Here is a 20896-nt window from a genome sequence, read left to right as displayed (position 1 = left end):
GTGTCCTGGACCACTTAAATTAAATGTTGAATCAGAGCTGAGAATTCCTGTTGCAGCCAGCTTCATCAGTCCATGCGTCCACTGCTGTCCTGCTGATTGACTATTGAGACTGATGGACTATGTGGTATCCAGTTTGTGTTTGTTTCCACAGTTTGGATTGTTGTTTGTTTTCTTTTGGAAGGAATGTAGTGTCCTGCAGTACACATCATGCTGCAGCCCCTCCCTAGTGGCAGTCCCACCACCCTGTTAATAAAAGGGCCAGGGTGCATGTGCTCAGGGCCAGTTGACTATACCAAACACTAGTGTCCATGTCATCCAATTGCTTAGTCTGTGGGCCTGGGCCCAGGACACTACAAGCATGATCCGACACACCGCGGTCATATTGGAAAGGGTAGCGGATGACAAAATACGGGGCCAAACTGCTGAATCTGCAGCGTGCATCACAGAACTAAATAATAAATTAGTAAGTAGGATGAATATGGTAAATAGCTGCTTTTAGAGGTCACATTGACCAGGTGTTTTTTTTTACAATAATGATTGGGGGGGGTGGGGGAATTTAGCTAGAATCAAGATAAATAACAGTTTTCAAACTCTGTTACGGTCATTGCCAGAGATGGCAGGGGCAATGGGCGGTGGAAGGTTCAGGGGGCTCCTGAAGCAGACCTGGCACTTTTTTTTTTTTTTTTTTTACAAATTAACCACAGAGTAGAGGCCCTGGGAAGAGAGTCTCTTGGGAAGTTCTAATAACTAAATCACTGTCTTTGCATTAGGCGTCATCAGTTTGTAGCGGTGGAGGCAGCTATGGGCAGGGCCGGCTTTAGGGCGGTGCGACCGGTGCCACCGCACCGGGTGCTGGCTTCCTGGGGGCCCCGTGTTTGAAAGTTTATTATGCTTTCGAAGCACCTGCTGCAGCGTTTCTTTCCCCCGGCAATTAACAGGCCTCACATAAATGTAAAGATAACTCGTGTGATTAATTATCTTCCTGGAGAGAGATCAGCATTTTGTATAGTTGAAGTTAGTGCAGAGGGTTAATATGCCTGCTGCAAAGAACGTGTGCCAAGTATTACAGAGTGTGTATGATGTAAACAGATCAGCAGGTTACTGCTTTCAAGAGACATCTTTTTAGTTACTTGCAATTACTTAAAGCCCTAATAAAGAATAGTGAGCTATTAACTTTCATCCTAGAACTGCATACACACTGCAAAGTATACATTATTAGAACATTGATTATTGTTGCAAAAAGGGTTAATTTGGCTAGAAATCGATTCTTATTATTAAAGAAAACTCACAACTATGCTGTTTCTTTTTCAACTCTTCGTTTGTGCTTCTCCACACCAAGCACTCTTAAACTATACTGCCTACCAGTATGGATGACATGTGACTCCTACACTTTTAGTCCTTTGGCTTATGTAACATTTCCTATACACTGATTTACACAGGTATGATTGATTGTCTCTGTGTAATGTGCGTGTGATGCAAAGTGCTCGGACACCGTACACTGGTATGAGTGGCGCTATATAACTAATTCAATGCATATGAGAGAGTGTGTTTATGGAGGCTTGATCACTGTTAAAGGGTACTGGTGAGAGAATCCGTGGTGGAGGTGGTCATTGGTGGGGCGCCAACAAACATTGTCGCACAGGGCGCCACCAGCACTAAAGCCGGCCCTGGCTATGGGCATGTTTAAACGATAATCATTTAGAACATGATGTCTGGATTGTTCATTTCCAGCAATAATCGGGCTGGAGGAAAGTATTTCCAGGTGTAATGCGAAATTCACTCTTATGATAGTGTTAGGGATTTTACCAATACATGTTGTTTCTCGGTAGTAGGAACAGCAGGTGTAGTAGTACCGGGCCCAGAGTAGCCAGGGGTCTCATTTCTTTCCTTAAACTAGGATCCATGTCACACTGGCTATGCTACTGATCCGTAGGACAAATGTTAATACCCCTTCTAGCCTCTCTGTGTGATGCGCGATTTTTCAAATCACAGTTACGCTGACATGACGTCAGGGGTGCCTGCCCCTACAGTAACTATTTGGGAACAACTAAAATTCTCACACCATCAAGCCTTGATGGAAGATTAGCCACACAAGTAATTATACGGACATCGAGGTCTCAACGCATTGAAAGGTGAGACTAATTAGCGGGCGTACAGGAGTTTACTCCGAAATGCGGGTGACATGATGTCTGCGATCTGAGGGCGATATATCGGATCTGAAGAGGGAACCAGCACTGACGCGGAATTCTCGTTGTCTCCTGATCCTGGGACCACGAATCGGCACAAAGAGGCTCAAGCGAGCGATGAGGGCAAATTACTTTAGCCATCAGAAAAAGAAGAACGTTCTAAAAGGAAGCCACTGGACCAAGCTGAAGGAGAAAATGGCTCTTTATTTGGATGCAAGTCAGAGGGCGTGAGTTAAGAGAGAGAAGGCTGAAACAAATCTATGAGTGAGCCCACACAGGAGGCGACCCACCTCTTAGGTGGAAGATCTGAAACTTGCCTCCATGAAGTGTGGCAGGTCCAGGGAAAAGGAATTGGTGATAGATACCTATACCAGCATTGCGCTTTCCAGCCTAATTACTCACCGGAGGCTTTGAGAGGCGGATCTCTTGCGGGGCATTCACGCTGTTTGTCTCCCCCGCTGCCCGGACGACATAGAGGGCCGCTGCGGGGGGAGACTACAGCTCCCGTGATCCTCGACTGACACGCCCCCTTCCGGCTGATTGCGCGCCCGGAGGCGCTTCAAATTCGGCGGCTCCCTCGGTGGAGCGGGGGATACCTACACCAGCATTGCGCTTTCCAGCCTAATTACTCACCGGAGGCTTTGAGAGGCGGATCTCTTGCGGGGCATTCACGCTGTTTGTCTCCCCCGCTGCCCGGACGACATCGAGGGCCGCTGCGGGGGGGAGACTACAGCTCCCATGATCCTCGACTGACACGCCCCCTTCCGGCTGATTGCGCGCCCGGAGGCGCTTCAAATTCGGCGGCTCCCTCGGTGGAGCGGGGGATACCTACACCAGCATTGCGCTTTCCAGCCTAATTACTCACCGGAGGCTTTGAGAGGCGGATCTCTTGCGGGGCATTCACGCTGTTTGTCTCCCCCGCTGCCCGGACGACATAGAGGGCCGCTGCGGGGGGAGACTACAGCTCCCGTGATCCTCGACTGACACGCCCCCTTCCGGCTGATTGCGCGCCCGGAGGCGCTTCAAATTCGGCGGCTCCCTCGGTGGAGCGGGGGATACCTACACCAGCATTGCGCTTTCCAGCCTAATTACTCACCGGAGGCTTTGAGAGGCGGATCTCTTGCGGGGCATTCACGCTGTTTGTCTCCCCCGCTGCCCGGACGACATCGAGGGCCGCTGCGGGGGGAGACTACAGCTCCCGTGATCCTCGACTGACACGCCCCCTTCCGGCTGATTGCGCGCCCGGAGGCGCTTCAAATTTGGCGGCTCCCTCCGCGTCTCGGGACGCGCGTGGGCGGCGCCGGGCTGAGCCCGGGCAGAGGGCGGGCCGTCTGTGGCCGTCAGGGGCCAAAGGAGGCCGGGCTGGGCCACACCCTTTACTTTTAGCGCTAATAATCTGATTAAGGTGATGCCCTCGCCAGGACCACGTGATTGTTCACTAAGGGAGGGGGGCAGCAACACAGGGACACTGGACAAATACTTCAAATCCGCCAAAGGAGATGCAGGCAAAGAAAATTCCCTGGAGAGATGCAGGGCGGAGCGGCGGCGCTCCATCGAATCCATGAAGAGTAGACCCCTGACAGAGATCACCCCCCATCTTATGTCTCAAGAGGAAGGTACGCCCCCCAGTAGCTTACACCCTTTGACTCTTGAGGACCTCCCCCTCTTAATTCGGGAAATTTCTAGTCCCCCTGGAATGGCCCCTGGAAGGTCTACAGACATAACTCCTCCTACGATACGTGCCACCCCCGTTAATTTGGTCACCCAAACTTCCCCTTTGTATGCAACTAAGAATAGTAATCCAAAACAAAGTGTTGCGCGGGAGCTGTATAGGCCTCCACCAAGTAAACGTAGTAGGAAGTCTATGAGGGGGAGGGGGAAAGCCAAACTACTTCATTTAGATTTTGGCAAAAAACTTACAAGTGCCCAACAATCTGGGAGGGATAATGAGATTGTGCCTATTGTTTCCTCCTCCAAGGCCCTTGGCCCCAATATAGTTGCCACTAATAACGACCTAGTGGCCAATGCACCTAATACAAATCCCCCTCTCATATCTATAGAGAGTATAGAATTTCTACTTCGCTCCCTTCTGCAGCCCATTAGTGATAGTCTGAAAAAAGTGGAGATCAGGCTCACTCTACTGGAGACATCTCTTACTACCCTGAACACTGTAGTTAGCAAGCAATCTAAAAACATGGGGCCCCATCTCTCCGCAGGAAACCATCCTAAAATAGGAGTCCCACAGGATACTAATAAAGTCCCCGTTGATAGCATGCCTATTGTCCCCCCCCTGCAGCCATTAATGGCTATTCCAGCCCGGGTACCACGCAGTAATCCAACCCATAGTCCCTTACAAACAATAGACCTTGCCCATCAAAGTTTCCAGACAGGGAGTAACGGTGGCCACCAAGAAACTGGTAATGCCCCTCTAATCTCCCCGGGCTGGCATGCCCCAAGAACACGAAGACCAGATTTGCCGCCAGAAGCTAACAGTTTAACGGTGGTCCTAGCAGGCGCTCCCCAATTAAGACCAGGGGAAAATGAAGATTACCAATCTCTAAAGAGAAAGGTCATCAAATGGTTAAACTTGAACCGACCTCTACCATCTCATTTTAATAATGAGATTATTATGGTTAGAAGGGTCCAGTGGTTAGGGAAGACCAGGAAAACAATAATAGGGGACTGTATTCTGGTAAGTTTTAAGGACCCGGGCACTGTTCTGCACATTTGTGAAGGAACAAACAGATCACTGGATTCTACTATCCAGACCCTCCCAGTATCCTTCTTTTTCCCCCCTATCCGTATGCGTCATGCTCCATCGCAGGATGAGTGGATAAGGGTGGAACATAAATGCAGACATAAGGATTATGTACAACGCCCAAACCCCCAAGTGCAGGAAACACCCTATTTTCATTTTAACCGTTTCAACTGTTTGAATGGTTTAGATGGGGTCGATTGACTTCCTGCCAACACGCTAATGACTCAAGATTGTGGCCCCTGTAGTTCCCTCAAGTCATTCACCCCGACTGTTGGTAAAATCCCTGAGCCACTGAGCAATCCAGTGTCCCTGGATGATTCATCCGACCACAATGCTGCCAATGCCTCCGGGACATCGAATGAGCTAACATCTGTGGAGAACGACTCCAGCGGACTTTTCGAACTATTAGTCCCTACTGCTGGTAATGCGCCAGAATTCCCGATTGCAGTAGAGTCTGGAACCATTTCCTCTAAGACCTTTGGCATGGCACCTAATACCCCTGATCATTTGAGGCTAATTTGCTGGAACGTTGCTGGACTGGCTGACAAACTGGGTGACCCGGACTGGGCAAAATATATCGAGACTGGAGACATATGTATGTTCCAGGAAACCTGGGCCAGAGAGGACTATGGTCACCAAGGTTATATGTCATTCTTCACTCCAGCGAGGTGGGAAGGCAAAGGCCGTCCGTCAGGAGGGCTTACGACTTGGGTCGCATCTCATCTGGGTTGTGTGGCAACGCGGTTGCAGACTAATTCTGAAGATATCCTTGCGATTTCATTACTATGGCCCAACCAAGTAAAACTTGTGTTTATTAATATATACTCTAGGCCAATGGGAATTGCAAGGGAATCACCAACCATAGATGAACTTTCCAACTTTATATCTGACCTAACGAGTGACTCATATTATGTAGTGGGAGGGGATTTTAATTCTCATTTTGAGCCACTCCCTGGCCTTCTGGACGGGCTATCATCGGATGAAGAGGTCAGATGGGCAGTACCTTTAGTGGAAGCTCCTCCTCCGAAGGCATGGACCCCACTAGCACTACAAATTAAAGCCCTCACCCTGAAGTTCGGAATCAGAGCTTGTAATGGGCGAATGAAATCCGACATACCCAGTAAAACCACCTACAATAGACTGGGAAGAGAGACCCGTTTGGATTATGTCCTTGTTCAAATAGTGAAGTGGCCGACAATCCAGGATTTCAGGGTGACGGAACGGACCGATAGTGACCATAACGCACTTGAGCTTGACCTTGTTCATCCTGGCCCCTCAAGCTCTCGCGAGTAATGCGGAAGGGAATAACCCTGCGCTTCTCCTTGATAATAAGAGGAGAAGGATTAGGTGGGAGCACCTGGTCACTAACAAGAATAAACTCCCCCCGTTCTATGCTGGGATAACTCCCATCTTGGAAACTGTGGGGTGCTTGGATACCGAGGTAAACAATAAAGACTCCCAGGGCAAATTGTCCAAGGCCCATGAGGACCTCATAAAAGCTGCGGTACCTCATTTTACTTGCGGTCCACGAAAAGCAAAAGGGGGGCGACGTGGCAAAACATCATGGTACAATCGAGCTTGCAGAAGGGCAAAAACAGAACTCCTTAGACTAATCAAGGAGGGTCTAGGGGGGGATAGCCTTAAACAAACCAGGCGAGCCTATAAGAAACTTATTGCCCACGCAAAGGCAGAATGGGAGGAAAACCAGTGGGAGGAACTCACTAAGGCCCTAGCGATCCAAAACCAACGTCTGTTTTGGAGGATTGTGAGTGGGGGGTCGGGGAACTTACAATCGGCACTAGAGCCCAATATAGCCCCGGGGGTGTGGCAGGCCCACTTCCAGACCTTATATAGTCTGGAGCCGGGAGAATCTCCTGTTGCTGATGAGGTGGGCTGGCCGGAATACGAAGGGGAGCCAATAACGTTGGGTGAGGTGACAGTAGCCATCTCAGGACTGGCTTCTGGAAAGGCGCCGGGACTGGATGGATTACCAGGGGATATGTTTAAACAGGAGCCCACTGTTTGGGCCCCTTACCTTACCGCCCTTTTCAATGGAGTTCTTGGTGGCATGGAAATCCCTAGTACTTGGCTGGGGGCAGAGGTGGTCCCTATCTTTAAAAAGGGCTCGCCGCTCCTCCCAGCCAACTACAGGCCGATCAGTTTAATAGACGTGGCACAGAAACTCTTTGGCAGGGTGTTGCTGAATAGGCTCCAGGACTGGATGGAGGAGGTGGGTGCCCTTAGTCCCTATCAGGCAGGATTTAGGAAGGGGGTTTCCACAGTGGACCAGGTTTTTAGATTGAACCTGATCTTTTGGAGGGCAGCAAAACTCGAGGGCGGCAGTTTGTACACAATTTTTGTGGACTTACGGGCCGCCTTCGATCTGGTGCCCAGGGGAAAACTTTGGAGCGTCCTGGCAGAGATGGGTGTTCCCCAGGACATCCTATTGATCTTGCAGAGGCTGCATCACAATAATTATGCCCGAGTGAGGTGCGGGAGGTCGGGGGAACTGACCGATAGATTCCCCGTTGGCCGGGGGGTGAGACAGGGCTGTGTGCTGGCACCGACCCTGTTTTGCCTCTTCGTCAACGGGGTAATCGCCCATCTGAATGCCACCGAATATACTGATGCCCTAAAATTGAATGGCAGCAGGGTGCCCGCAATCATGTTTGCGGACGACACCCTGCTGCTATCTAAAACCCCTATGGGTATACAGAGGATTCTGGACTCCTTCGTGACCTTCTGTATTGATAGGGGGCTGGAAATTAATGCGGCAAAAACCAAATTCATGGTTTTGAACCCGAGGCAAAAATTGCGGCCAAATCCGCAATTGGGAGCTGCACGGCTCGAGAGAGTGGCCACCTTTGAATACCTGGGTGTGACACTCAACGAAACCATGACTTGGGGACCCCACCAGAATAGGGCTAACCTCAAACTTACTCAAACCACTGGGGGTATCGCCCGGATGATGACTGGTTCATCATATCGTCCATTGGGGGCATTAATTCAGATATACAAGGCCCAGGCTAGGGGAATGATAATGTACGGGGCGGAATTATGGGGCTATACGCCTTGTCGGAGTCTGTCTCTAACGGAAAACAAATTTATAAGACAGATAGCCGCACTTCCGCCCAGCACCCCGCTCCTCCCTCTGAGGCTTGATTTGGGCCTACGCCCGTAAGTTGACGAAATAAATCTGAGACCTCTAGCATTCTGGCGCAGGCTGTGGAGTAGTAACGATCTTGTAGAATATAGGGCGGAACTACTCGAACTTCTGAACCACCCAAAAGTACTAAATATCCCTTGGGTCAAATACATCCAAGCCACTTGCACGGAATTAGGGCTACCCGACTTATGGACTGAGCCAGCGATAGCTGCACTAAATATTTCCAAAAAGTCCCTGGCAAATGTTTATCATGAATACAAATTAGCCAGGGCGCAAGCCACCCAGGAAGAAGGGTCCTTAACTTCCGTGTTTTTCCAAAGTAAGGATGTTTACAGGTTTGAGAAGGTATTGGACCCTATCTCCCCGCTATTAGCCCGGAAGCTGTTTCTCCAATGGAGATACGGCACACTCCCCTTCCGGTTTTTTACAAGTACCTGGCCATCGGCCCCCACCACAAAGCAGTGTCCGGCTTGTGATACTACGGAGGAAACTGATTTGCATGTGGCTTTCTTCTGCCCAGCCTACAAGGCAGCACGAAAATATTGGCTCCTCCCGCTGATAAGGAATATGGGCTGCAGGGAATATGCACCAATGTATAGGATTTTAAAATCTGATGTCTCTGGCCCAACTGTCTTTGCCCTATCAAAATTTCTTACCAATGTTTGGCATACGCGTAATCGTATTCTAAAGGCGTTGGGTCCCTCTTAACCTTTGTATCTGTGATTGAATATGTGCATTGTATATTTTAGAATGGAACTAGAATTGTTCATTGTGCTACTTTGATAACTGTGTTTAATAACTGTTTATCTCAAATGCTGAATTATTTATGTTTTTTATGTCTATGTAAATATTTTATCTGTGCTTTTATGGTCATTGACCGAAATAAAGTTATCAAAGTAAAGTAAGATAGTTCAAATTGCAGATTTCCCTCCATGAATCGACTCAAAAAAAATGGAAACAAGCATTTGCAATGCAATTGGTCTCGCATTATTAAAGTTTGAGCTATTGGCATTGCTAAATAATGCAACACCAATACCTCAAACTTTAATAATACGAGACCTATCACATTGCAAATGCTTGTTTGACTTTACACTGGCCGAGCAGAAAGTCAAATTATCATTGCTACAGAGGTAGATGCAAACTAATCATTCGGTGTTACAAGAAGCAATAAATTCACTTAGGCCTTTATCAGTCCGTGTTAGCTGGCTTGGAGCCTCCAAAGAATCGCACATGTAAATTGTACCATATGCTTGCTGCATTTCTCTCCAGCTTGTCATCACAAGGTGATTTCAAGGACATTAATGCACAATGATCTGCCAGGTTTATTTTACACTTGCAATGACTTCAGCCTTGATTTTCTAGATTGGGGTTGTACACCCCCCCCCCCCTCTCCCTGCTCCCTCTGTGCCCTCTCCCACTCGTGTGTTGAACCAATCAGGCGACACTAAAGCATTTTCATCCTTTTCTCACCCCAAAAAGAAAATAACTTTATCCAACCACTCACACGGCTAACTTGGCGAAGCCCATCCTCCCTTGAAATACAGTTCCCTACTGCATTGTAGAATGCACAGTATGGCCCAATATTAAGCCGGAGAACACATCACACTGTGTAACGAAGCACGCATTTGTAAGCCAGGCAGCTATATAATTTTACACTCGGACTGGGTCATTATGGAAACCATCATCACTAAACCTCAGATTTGAGAAACACAAATACATTTTTTTCAAGCTTAATTGCTCCTCAGACAGCAATGACCCATGTCCGCCACTGTTTTTCGGATGGCTGGAGGCTCCCTTAGGGAGGGTGCTGGTTGCGAAAGCGGAATCGGGAGCACGTGAGTTATTAAAAAAGGCAATAGTGGGCTAAGATTGGGATCCCAGGGAGAGGCGACGGGCCTGAGAGGCAATACTGTCAATGTTGGGCCACTGGGAATAAGGTGCGGTTTTCGGTGTGGATTAGGATCTGGTGGTAGTGGGCAAATTGTTTGATATCTTTGGAAAAGGACTTTGTCTGGGGGACGCAACGGGTTCATGTATGTGTGCGTCTCTGTGTGTCGTATGTTTGTCCGTGCATATACGCGTCTGTATAGGACTAAGTGTGCTCGTGTGTGTGTCTTCTATGTGTGTGGTCGCCTGGGTGTGTGCAGGCATGATGTGTGACTGTGTCTATGTATGTGTTTGCACGAGACTGCCTGTGTGTATATGTGTGTATGCGCGTGCCCCGGTTATGTAGGTATATGCGTTTATGTGTGGTATATGAGTGCGTGTCTGTGTGCACCTGTGTGCGCGTGTACAATGTCGGCGTGTGACTACCTCTGTGAGTGCATAGTAGTATCACACACTTTTGTAACAGACACTCCTGAATATAAAGCGTTTAAAGTGTCAGTGCGGGTGCATCTGTGTAGTATCGGTGTGTGTGCCTGTCTCTTTGTGTGCACTGTTGTATCACACACTCTTTGTACACCACATATGTGTCGGTGTGTATGGCAACGTGTGCTGTGCGTTCGTAGGTCTGTCTCTGAGATCCTGCAGAGTTTTTTCACACACTGTTTGTACACCACAGTCCTGAATATAGAGGGGTTTCTTTGTGTCGCTCTATGTGTGTTTGCACGTCTGCGTATAGTCTCAGTGTATGTGACAGTGTGTGCCTGTCTGTGTTTGCAGAGTTGTCTCAGGCACTCTTTGTACACCACACTCCTGAATATAAAGCGGTTACTTTGTGACGGTTTATGTGTATCTACGGTCGGTGTGTGCGCATCTGTGTGTAGTGTCAGTGTATGTGACACTATGTGTATGCCTGTGTGCGTGCACAATTGTATCACGCACTCCTTGCACACCACATTCCTGAATATAAAGGGGTTACTCTGCCCGGGAGCCTCAGACCCTGGGCTCTGATGGGGTTTTATAGCAGTTTATAGCGGATTCAGCTGGGCCCAGCAAACTCTGATGTGGTAGAGATGGGGGCGACTGTCTTTTTTTAGGGGGGGGCAGGAAGGGGGGGGGGGCGTTCTGCTTTCTCTCTTTGGGGGACAATAATCCGGCGTGAAAACCAGGTCTAAATACAGCCGAGGTGGTCGCCTTTTAACCCCCAGGGAGTGAAGAGACGAGTTACGAGTGAGTTACCCCGATCTTACCAGCAGCAACGCCAAAGTCCCATGGCGTCGGAGGACGGGGCTCCCAGCTGGAGGGGCTGGGGCAGACCGTTCTTGGGGTCACTGCACATCCTCTGCGCGGGCGCACTCCGGTCTGGCCCGGCCTGGTTAAGAGCACTCACCGGGCGCCAAGCCCCTCCTCTCCATGCAGGGATGAGGCCTCGGGCTCGCCTGGCGCCCCCACACGATGCCAGGTGGCAGGGAGGCGGGGAGAGGTTTGGGAGGTGCCCTGATGGATGGCAGCTGGTGCCAGGCGGGAGGGTGGCATCCCTAGGGCACCCCGGGCACACCATCCAAGCTGCAGCTTCACCTCTCCTAAAGGGAGTGTGTGACGTCACCTCTCCACCTCCGCCTCATATGTATTTATACCTGTGATTATAATATATGGCTGGTGAAAACCACGGATCCAAAGGGCATAAGAAATCATCATATTGATCAGGAACAGAACACTGACGAGATTCTACCTGACAAAAGCACGTTCCATGACGTCATATTCTTCCCAGTCACATTGATCCACCCACACGGAAAGTGCAACAAGGACTTCAAACCTAAATATTAACCTTAGGGTTATTGTTGCACGTGGAGAGCCAGAAATCCACATTTAAAAAGCGATGAGGGGAAGGCATAGAAGGTATAACTTTAAAAGGTCGGGAAGGACTAGGTTTAAAAAGGATAATGTACCAAGTGGTTCTCCCTGCAAAGAAAGGAACAAAAAAAACAAGCATTGGCATAGCCAATAGGTCTCGCCTTTGGGACCTTATAAGTGTTTAGCATAATTAAATACTTATAAGGTCCCAAAAGCGAGACCTATTGGCTATGCCAAGCGGCCGCGAAAGTGATCGCGATCAAACATCAAAGCGGCCGCTAAAGTGAAAGCAGTCACGGTGAAGCGCGGAGCGCGCGCCCGCGCCCATGCACTGTAGCTCTAGGCTGGCCTGGTAGCACTTTTTGGAGCCCTCTCAAAAAGTCTCGCCAGATCAGCGCATGCGCTGGGTCAGGCGAGACCTAAAAAGGGCAGGGAAAGCGTTCGCTTTCACTTCCGCTTCAATAACAAAGAAGCCCGCAAATGGTGCGCGCGCCACTGCCAGCCATGTGCTTTCAATTATCGCGCCCGTGTCTGGGCACGATAATTGAAACCACATGGCCTATTGGTGTCTATTACGTGGACCAAGCGTGTAATAGACACCAATAGGCCATGGGCGGAGCAATGCGCCTGCCTTTGGCCAATTGCGTGCAGTCTTTAATAAAAAGACGCACAAAAAGGCCAATGGAGTAGCACAAAAGGAATCGCACATGCACCAGACTTTGCTCCAACTTGTGAATAGAGTGAGATGTATACATTGATTTTGAAGCCTAAATTCTCATCTTCTCTCACTGAAATGAGGTACACTGCCAGGCCGAATGACAAAAGGCTGGATCCCAGAGGTCTGCTCTGTCACCCACTACCAAGCTCTCTACTTTCTCGGAAATAAGATTGTGCCAATGGATGTCCATGTTTTCCGCGTGCACAGTTGGAGTTTGAGTGTTGTAACCCAGATCCCCTTCAACTCCAAGAGGACTTTGGTCTCATCAGCATCCATGTACAATGTATAGACCACAGGGGTGGCTCCTCCATGTGGGCGGAGAGTCACCCCACTGCTTTCTCACAGTGCGAGAAGCAGAAACATAAAATGGCATTATAAATACTATTTTATGTTTCTGCTTCTCGCACTGCGAGAAAGCAAAAGGATTTGGTTGGGGGCGGGCAGGTGGGTGAGTCTGCTCTAGTGCAGGGAGGAGTGGCTCGCCCATTGCTGAGGGCGCCAACAGTTTGGTCGGACCTCTAGGGCTGACCAAACCAGTCATGTACACTCTGCCTTTTCTCCATGTAGGCTGAATGCAGCCTACATGGAGAAAATGGCCTCCCCATAGACACCAGGCTGGTCAGCGTCCTGACCAATCACAATGCTGCCATTGCAGCATTGTGATTGGCTTGTGGAGGGAGGCTGCCTGCTTCCAGTTCAGGAGTGGAGCAGAGAAGCAGAGACAACACGGGACCCGGCTGGCAAAGGTAAGTAACATTTTTTTTAATGTTTTGTATTAAACCTCCCCCACGCGACCCACCCGTCCTCCCCACCCACAAGTCATGCTGGCCACGACTGATAGAGTACTGTATTATGGATGATGATGCTTCATGAATAATACCTGCTAAGGTTTTCACTAAGGTCTTTAGACACATCTATATACCTAAAATGAATAATTTTGTCATTAAAATAGTAAACTACTTGTAATTCAGCTGTGTAGGAAGAGGGATTGGAACTTTTGGAGTTGCATGGGGATTAATCAGCTTCTGGGCTCATTTGCATTAGGACACTGGATTAGTTACTAGTTTGCTCTTGCTGTCATTTGCTTGTATAACTGACTGACTGACTGACCTTTGCTGCCACCTATGAGCTTGGCTCTATCAACCGCAGGTCTCAGTGGGTGACATCACTGCTGCCTCCAGGTCTCTTTCTAGTCCTTCTTCTAGTCTTATGTTTTGAGTGCAACTCAACAGTTGTCTGTTCTTTGTATGGTTGTTGTGGACAATGAGGCAAATAATTATTTGCTCCAGCCCATGTTTTCATACCTGACAGAAAGAGAGTAGAAGTCTGGTTCTTCATGACTTTTTCTCAGTAGGTAGCTTCCGTCAAGTCCATTAGACAGGAGAAGAGCCTCTGCTGCATGACGGGAAAGATTAGCATGAAACCACCTAGCAACAAAAAAAAAAAAACAGTACAGTTATCTATATGAATGTTCAAGTACAGAATTGACTCATGCTACGTTTGCCATGATGACGGGTGAAATCACATACTGTCCAACACACGTTTCTATTTGACACAATATTTGGATCATGCAGATAGAAGTCATCTAACACAATGGGTTATAAGAGAGAAATGGAATCTTGAATGGTAATGAGGAAAGTGAGGTCAGGAAGGGTGGTAGGCTGAATTGTATGCGCCTTCCTTGGCGTATTGAGAGGACCTCTTCCTGTTTGTGGCAATCTGGTGTATTCCACACTACTTGGAGTTGGAGTGCTTTCTTCTTCTTTGAACAAAGAGGATTGGTGATAAGCCCTTGCCATCTCCGTGTAGGTTTGCCTGCTATGGTCTGATGTATTTGCCACATGGAGTACTAAAGAAGAGCAGCAGAACAAGCTTTCTCCTAGGACAGTGAAATCTACTAGCTGCTGCGAGTCATGCACCCTGTGAGAACTAGCAGTAATATTTACATTAACACCTATTTTTCACCAATTTTTCGCTTCATCCTCATTGGCTCAGTTACAAGTGGTTATAAGCATTACCAAACCTCTTGTCAAGCTATGGTCTTCCGCTCATCCGTGAAAGCACACATAACTACTGGTTTCAATGAACACACAAGCACGTTCAGTGGCGCTGTGTCTACAGGCTCAGTTGCAAAATCTCAACCCTCTGTATATCTCTTGTAAGGTGAAAAGTGGGAAATTTACTCTAGTAGGATTGCTGCTAACTTTGAAGAAAAATCACAACTTTTTTACAATACTCAATGATTTTCAGGACTATTCCTATAGTTGTACAATTATAGTTGTATTTTTCCAGGCATAAACAATCATGCAATATTTATCTGTGCTACTTGTCAACCAGGTGCAAATCTCTGCATAGAGAAAGTTAGCGCAAAAGTGGATTAGCAATTGCAACCTTTTCTTCTCCACAGGTTAAATACTTTTAGCAAAGAAGGAACACCTTTCTCTACAGCTCTATGAAATATGGGGTCGTGCTCTCCATGTTTACATCCTGCTATCCACTTACTCTGGCCCTTGAGAAGAGTAAATATGTTTTCCACCATGGGAGACCACCAAAAGATTACTGACCAAGACCCATAAAGCCATAGTTTTTTTGCCGTTTTATATAACACAAACTCGGCCTGAAGGTATTGGAGCACTTTACATGAGCACCAGTTACATTATACAAGGACACAAGTTTTTATAGACATGGGGAGATTAAGTGATTTGCCCAAAATCACAGGATGTTGAGCCAACGCTGAATCTCGGATCCGGTTCCCCAGTTCCTAAATCGGCAGCTCTGGTTGTTATGCCACATCCTCTCCACCACGGTTCGGGATGCTCACCAAATTTAACAGCTGGACTCACCTAGCAATTCCACCAAACCTGACCCTTTAACTAAGATTGCGAATGTGAAAGTTCCTCGATATAGGGCAATTTTCCATACTCCAAATGCACTTTACACATGGAATATTGAGCCAGCCCAGAATCTGTGCCATAGGATTTGAAGTATTTAAGACTAGAGTGAAAATGAGAGACACCTAAAAATATAAATGGGCGATCTACAGGGAATCACTGGTTCAAACAGCAGGTTCATCAGCACATATTCTTTTGTTTTCTGAACAAGAAAAGTTGAATTAAGTAGGTCAAATATGATGCATGTCATTTGTATACATCTATATGGGGTCAATTCTGTGGTAGAATTCACTCTATAAAAACTGTTAATATTATTCTTAGTCATATGACCTTTCCATACGAAAAGGCTACTGGAGGTCCCTTTGGAATTTCTGGTCATGTAAAGGCAGTTGTGCAGGGGCATCATGCCTCTGCATGGTCAAGGAACTCCTAAGTGGAATGCAGCAGCATTACCATGAATGTACTTTATCCCTAATAGTATGAGAAAACAGCATAGAGACAGCTTTACTACAACCCCCAGAAAATGCGGCTTGTATAATACTCCAGGAGGGTAGATAGACTGTGTACATGACACACAGGCAAGTTAATTTTGGTTATATAAAGTAATAAAGGCATAAAATAAGTCGCTTGAGCATGCAGTCCCAAAAGGATTGCCAAGGCATTTTGGTCCCATAACAGTTCAGTTCAGAGAACCCCTGTGCATTTTTTTCCCACAGATCTTACTCTGTCATAATACATGCCAATGGGATAACTTAAATATGAGTCCGAGGTTTCAAATTGAAATACTTGGTGGCGGTTTCTCTATTTATCGTAGGACAACATTAATCTACGCCACTGGAAATGTAATGTCCATTAAAATTACTTTTAATTTTAATTTGTGGACATAGACATATGCACAGTTTCTGTGATGCTAGATCTGTGGCACTCTAATGGACAACCAACACCACTTCCTAATGAGAGTAGGCAGAACCAAGGCAGCGCATCCCACATGAAGGACCATGCTGAAAGACCAGCTCTCCACTAACAACAAGTTGATGGATGGAAACCTTGAATTAACCTCTGCCACAGGCAATTGCTCGGATGCATTCCAGTCCATTGTTTTTCACTCATCGTGCCAGTCTGGACAGAAATCTGCCATATGTAGATTAGGTCTGGCCCTGCTCTTCATGGGAACAGTCCATCTCAAACTGCCACACGAGGCAGCCTACAGATGTAACCACAAGGAACCCCAGGCGGGTTTCAGTCTATTTAGTCCTCGTTAGTAGGATGTAGCCTGAGTACTATGGCACAGTGAGCACAGGACAGACGTTTGGACATACCAGTCGCACTGCAGATGTCATCTGCAACAAACAACAAGGTGACCAGCTCATGACATAGTAGGGAAAGTACACAACTAGGAATGAATAACTCAAACATATGAGGTTTGATGCATTTATTGGACTAACTGAAAATGGGATACCATGGTACAACACACTAGCTTTTGAACCACGTCCATGTTGAATCACTGTTTGAATATTGAACCTTAATCTGCAAATGGAAATACAGGACGCGTTTAATTAGGAAGGGAATCCCAATACCTTAGTATTTGAAACCGTCCTCTAAAATCAATTTTAGTTTCACAATTTTACATACAAGGCTAAAGATATAATTTCTAAACACATTGCATCACCCTGGGGAATGCATGTCTACACTGTTAGGTTAATTATACGTTTCCTCGCTACCTGATTTGTACACTAGTATTCTGACGTAGCACAGTATTAATATCCTTTAAGTCTTTAATGAGGAACTTTCTACTAACCCTATATACTCTGAAATACTATAAGACACAATTAGTCCAATTGCATCTGATTCCATTAAAACTGGTAAAACAGTCAACGTATCTCACTAGATCATGAGCCGTAGTGTCTCCTCAACAACCTAGAGCTTTCTGATGTAGGAGACATTCAAGTATAAGCTTGGACAAAAATGACATTTCTGTCATTTTACAAGTGAGTTAAGACGGCTATTTTGTGACAGACTAATATCTTCTTCCTACTAGGAAGTCCTCATAGTTTATTCAAAGCGTTTATAGGTGAGGTGGTCTGCAAACCTCATCAAGTCAAATCTAATCTAAACGTTATCAGCACAAGATTGGTGTCTTCAGTTGAAAGGAACCAATTCTTATAAACACAATCACATCTTACGCTTCTGCCACCAATTGCATAGATTTCTTCATTTTTTAGGATTTACAAAATTCCATAGGAGTATGCAGGTAAATCTTACACAATCATGGAGTTTCAGTCTTGGACGTGCTTTTCCGTATAGTCTGCTAACCAGTTAAAATTTCAGAGGTTTAGAGTTAAGGGGGCACCTTCATGCATACTTTTTTTGTCATTTTTTTCCCTCCACAGACAAATATTTTTTCTTTGTGGAAACGTTATTTTTCCTGCATCTCCAGAAATATGAAGATGTTGGGGTGGAGCACTTTCCCACTCTGAATGCACTCACTGCAACGTTCACCGTGCATTCAGGAAGGTACGCCGTACCTGGTCCAGAAAATGTGGTGGTGTCCACTCCAACACCCACACAGCTCGTGATGTGCAGCCAGTCAGTATTGACACCGATAAAAAACAAACCGAGTGGCCTGCAGAACTTTTGTGGAAGTATTTAATTGATTCCACTCGTTTTAAGAGGTGTCCTAACCAGATTAGAAAAATAATCCTTTTATGCATTTACGGCCTTTGTTCTTCCAGACAATTTATTGCACGCTGGGGTGGATTACTGCTCACCTGCCTTTCAACTTTGTTAATATGCAGAGCAGTGTGTATCACTTTGGAGCCTTGTCTCTTTTTGTGGCCTTGGCTAAGTAAGCCCTAATCAGTGTTCTTGACCAGGGAAACGTTCAGAACTGTAGAGTCATTAAAAACAAGCATCTGCAACGCAATAGGTCTCACATTTACGCGAGTTTGAGTTATTGGAATTTTAAATGACAATGCCTTTTATTTATGTTTTGGTTTTTAAAACATACATAAAAGGCATGGTCATTTACAAGGTGGCGCCACGGCCAGGGTGACTGACACTGGACGCTTGGGATCACGGTTCGATCCTTGGCTCCGGCGGCAGGGGTCTGCCCAGCACCATGCGACTCTGGGCAATAGCTCGCTTAATCTTCCCAACGGCCCCCAGCGCCGAGATACCCCTTCGGGGGTGATTTGTGCGCTATACAAGTACTGGATTAACATTTTTTTTTTACAATGCCAATAGCTTAAACTCTCCCAAATGCGAGACCTACTGCATTCCAAATGCTTGAAGGCATCGCTGAGTTGCCCTCGTCTGGCCCCTGAAGAGCTCCTATTTTGTGACGAGATAAACAAGCTGGTCACAACGGCGCACGAGAGACCCTCCTGCAGTAAGAGAAACTCATTAAAGAAAATAGTGCTTTCAGACTAAAGAAGACGTACTGTGTAACAACCAAAGTAAAAGGACCAGTCCTCATGGGAGGTTACAAATGAAGACAAGGCGGTACCAAGGAGGGATCAACAAGCCTAATAACAAATTAGAAGCCAGCGTTTATGAAGGACAATGACACAAGCCAATGACCAATATGGGCGGAGAATGGGCGGGGCTTCAAGTACATACTCCAAAATAGCATGGCTCGCAGAGCAGCCCATGCACTGCATAGGTTCGATCTAATAAGGGAAGCAGACTGTTGGCACGCAGAACCCTCAGCCAACTAATCTGAGGGCCACAGTAAAGGACAGCCAGCAAGTAAGCAACATGAGACTGGCACTGACGGCAATATATTCAGCTCCCACTTTATTGCAAATTTAGGAGTAAAGAAACAACATTAAAAACAACAAAAATGGAAAAAGCTCGGCACTATAAATCTGTTTATCCCGTATTCTCCAATTGAGGATTTCCCTGCAAAGGATTAGCTTCCCATCTCTTGGCATGCCAAGTCTAAAAATAAAAGGCTTCGCAGGACACCTAATGCTACCAAGAATTACATGCCAGCCAGATCCTAATGGGATGTCACTAAATCTCAGTGGGGTTGAGTGGCAAGTGTGTCTGGTGAGCAGACTTCCAAATGGCAGAAGGATGTCCAGACGAACAAATACTAGAAAACAAAAGCCTACCAGAAAGCTAGTTTCACACATTTATTAGGGCTTTGTGTTTCCTTCACTGGCAGACAGTATTTATTTGCTTCTTTGATGAAATGACAGTGTAGAAATTGAGAATAGCCTTTCTGCCGTGTTAGGACATCTTTGTATATCCTCTTGGTAAATTGCTGTTGCCAGAATTGGAAAGCAGCGGGAGGCAGTGATAGGACAGCAAAGAGGCTTTTTCCCTCACTGAACACAGGAAAGGTTACTCCAGAGCACTGCCCTTCCTCAAAGGCTCATGAAAAATAAATATAATTTTAATTCAGTGCTACTAAATAGTATTGACAAGGCAAATAGTGTTGGCTTTTGTGTAGTGAAAGGGCTTCTCAAGCTTCACTTACAAAGAGCATGAGTGAAGTATGGGAAGGAGCAGAGATGGTATCACCGCATGTCATAATAACATATCAATCAGAATACCTGCCAACTCACACAGTGCCACTGTGTGACGCACAGTATCGGCTCCCATCACACGGTCACCCGGTGAGGCGCCGATATTACACCGTGGCAGGGAAAACCGACTCAAAACCACTGTAAATAGTGGTTTTCCAGCTCGTTTTACGAGGCTTTCAACTGCAGACGTCCATTAAGGGGTGTGAAAAGACCCCAGGACACGAGCCTCAGCAAGCATGTTTTTTTGGGGGGGAAGAAGGGGGCTGGGGAGGGTGGGGTTCAAAAGTGTCTCCAAGGTACTTCTCGGCACAAGGCCCCGCCGCTCCATGGTCCTGCCCCCTCTTCACACAGTGAGATTTTTGTTCAGGTTGGCAGGTATGCATCAAGTCTCTTCACACGATGACCAGGTAGAGCAGATGTCATACAGCGTGCACAGGGTGAGCTAGAAACTACTGCATATACCTGATTTTCTGCATGTGCACGCAGGCTCTCTAGAGTGCAAATCCATCATAGAATTTGCAGTCTTCCCAGGACGCGTCTTCAGAAGCTTTAGGCTTGCATCTTTGGGCACTAGGAAGCATTATCTAAATAAAAGATAGTATTTATAGTGCTAAAGTAAGATAGCAACGAGAAGGTGGTGAGGAGGGCAGGAACGAGGACGGAGAGGCAATCAGCCAGTCCAAAGGAAGGGACTGTACACAATTTATATTTTTAGAAACATGATCAAGTATCTCTAGTTAAACACGAAAATGCCGGGAAAGCAATTGCTTCTCTGCTAGCTGTTGCGTCCCGGGCCCTAGGCCCACATGCTCGGACAATGACCACAAGGACACACTAGTGTGGTACTAACACTGGCCCCGGGCACGTGCGCCCGGCCCCTTTTTATTAACAGGGTCACCTGACTGTT

At 46.9% G+C, this 20896-nt stretch overlaps 1 protein-coding gene across 1 annotated transcript in view; it reads right to left on the bottom strand.

The window, feature by feature from the left end:
• The window catches only part of DAPP1 (dual adaptor of phosphotyrosine and 3-phosphoinositides 1), a 189496-nt gene that overhangs the window by 51343 nt on the left and 117257 nt on the right, over positions 1-20896 (bottom strand). Inside the window, exon 2 of the mRNA XM_085635785.1 lies at positions 13871-13993. Within this exon, the coding sequence (XP_085491911.1) occupies positions 13871-13993 (123 nt within the window). The remainder of the gene's footprint in view (positions 1-13870; positions 13994-20896) is intronic.

Source organism: Triturus cristatus, chromosome 2_1 (genome assembly GCF_964204655.1).
Source record: "Triturus cristatus chromosome 2_1, aTriCri1.1, whole genome shotgun sequence".
NCBI lineage: Eukaryota > Metazoa > Chordata > Amphibia > Caudata > Salamandridae > Triturus > Triturus cristatus.
The sequence above is the reverse complement of the archived record's forward strand: the minus strand, read 5'-3'. Positions and strand labels throughout refer to the sequence as shown.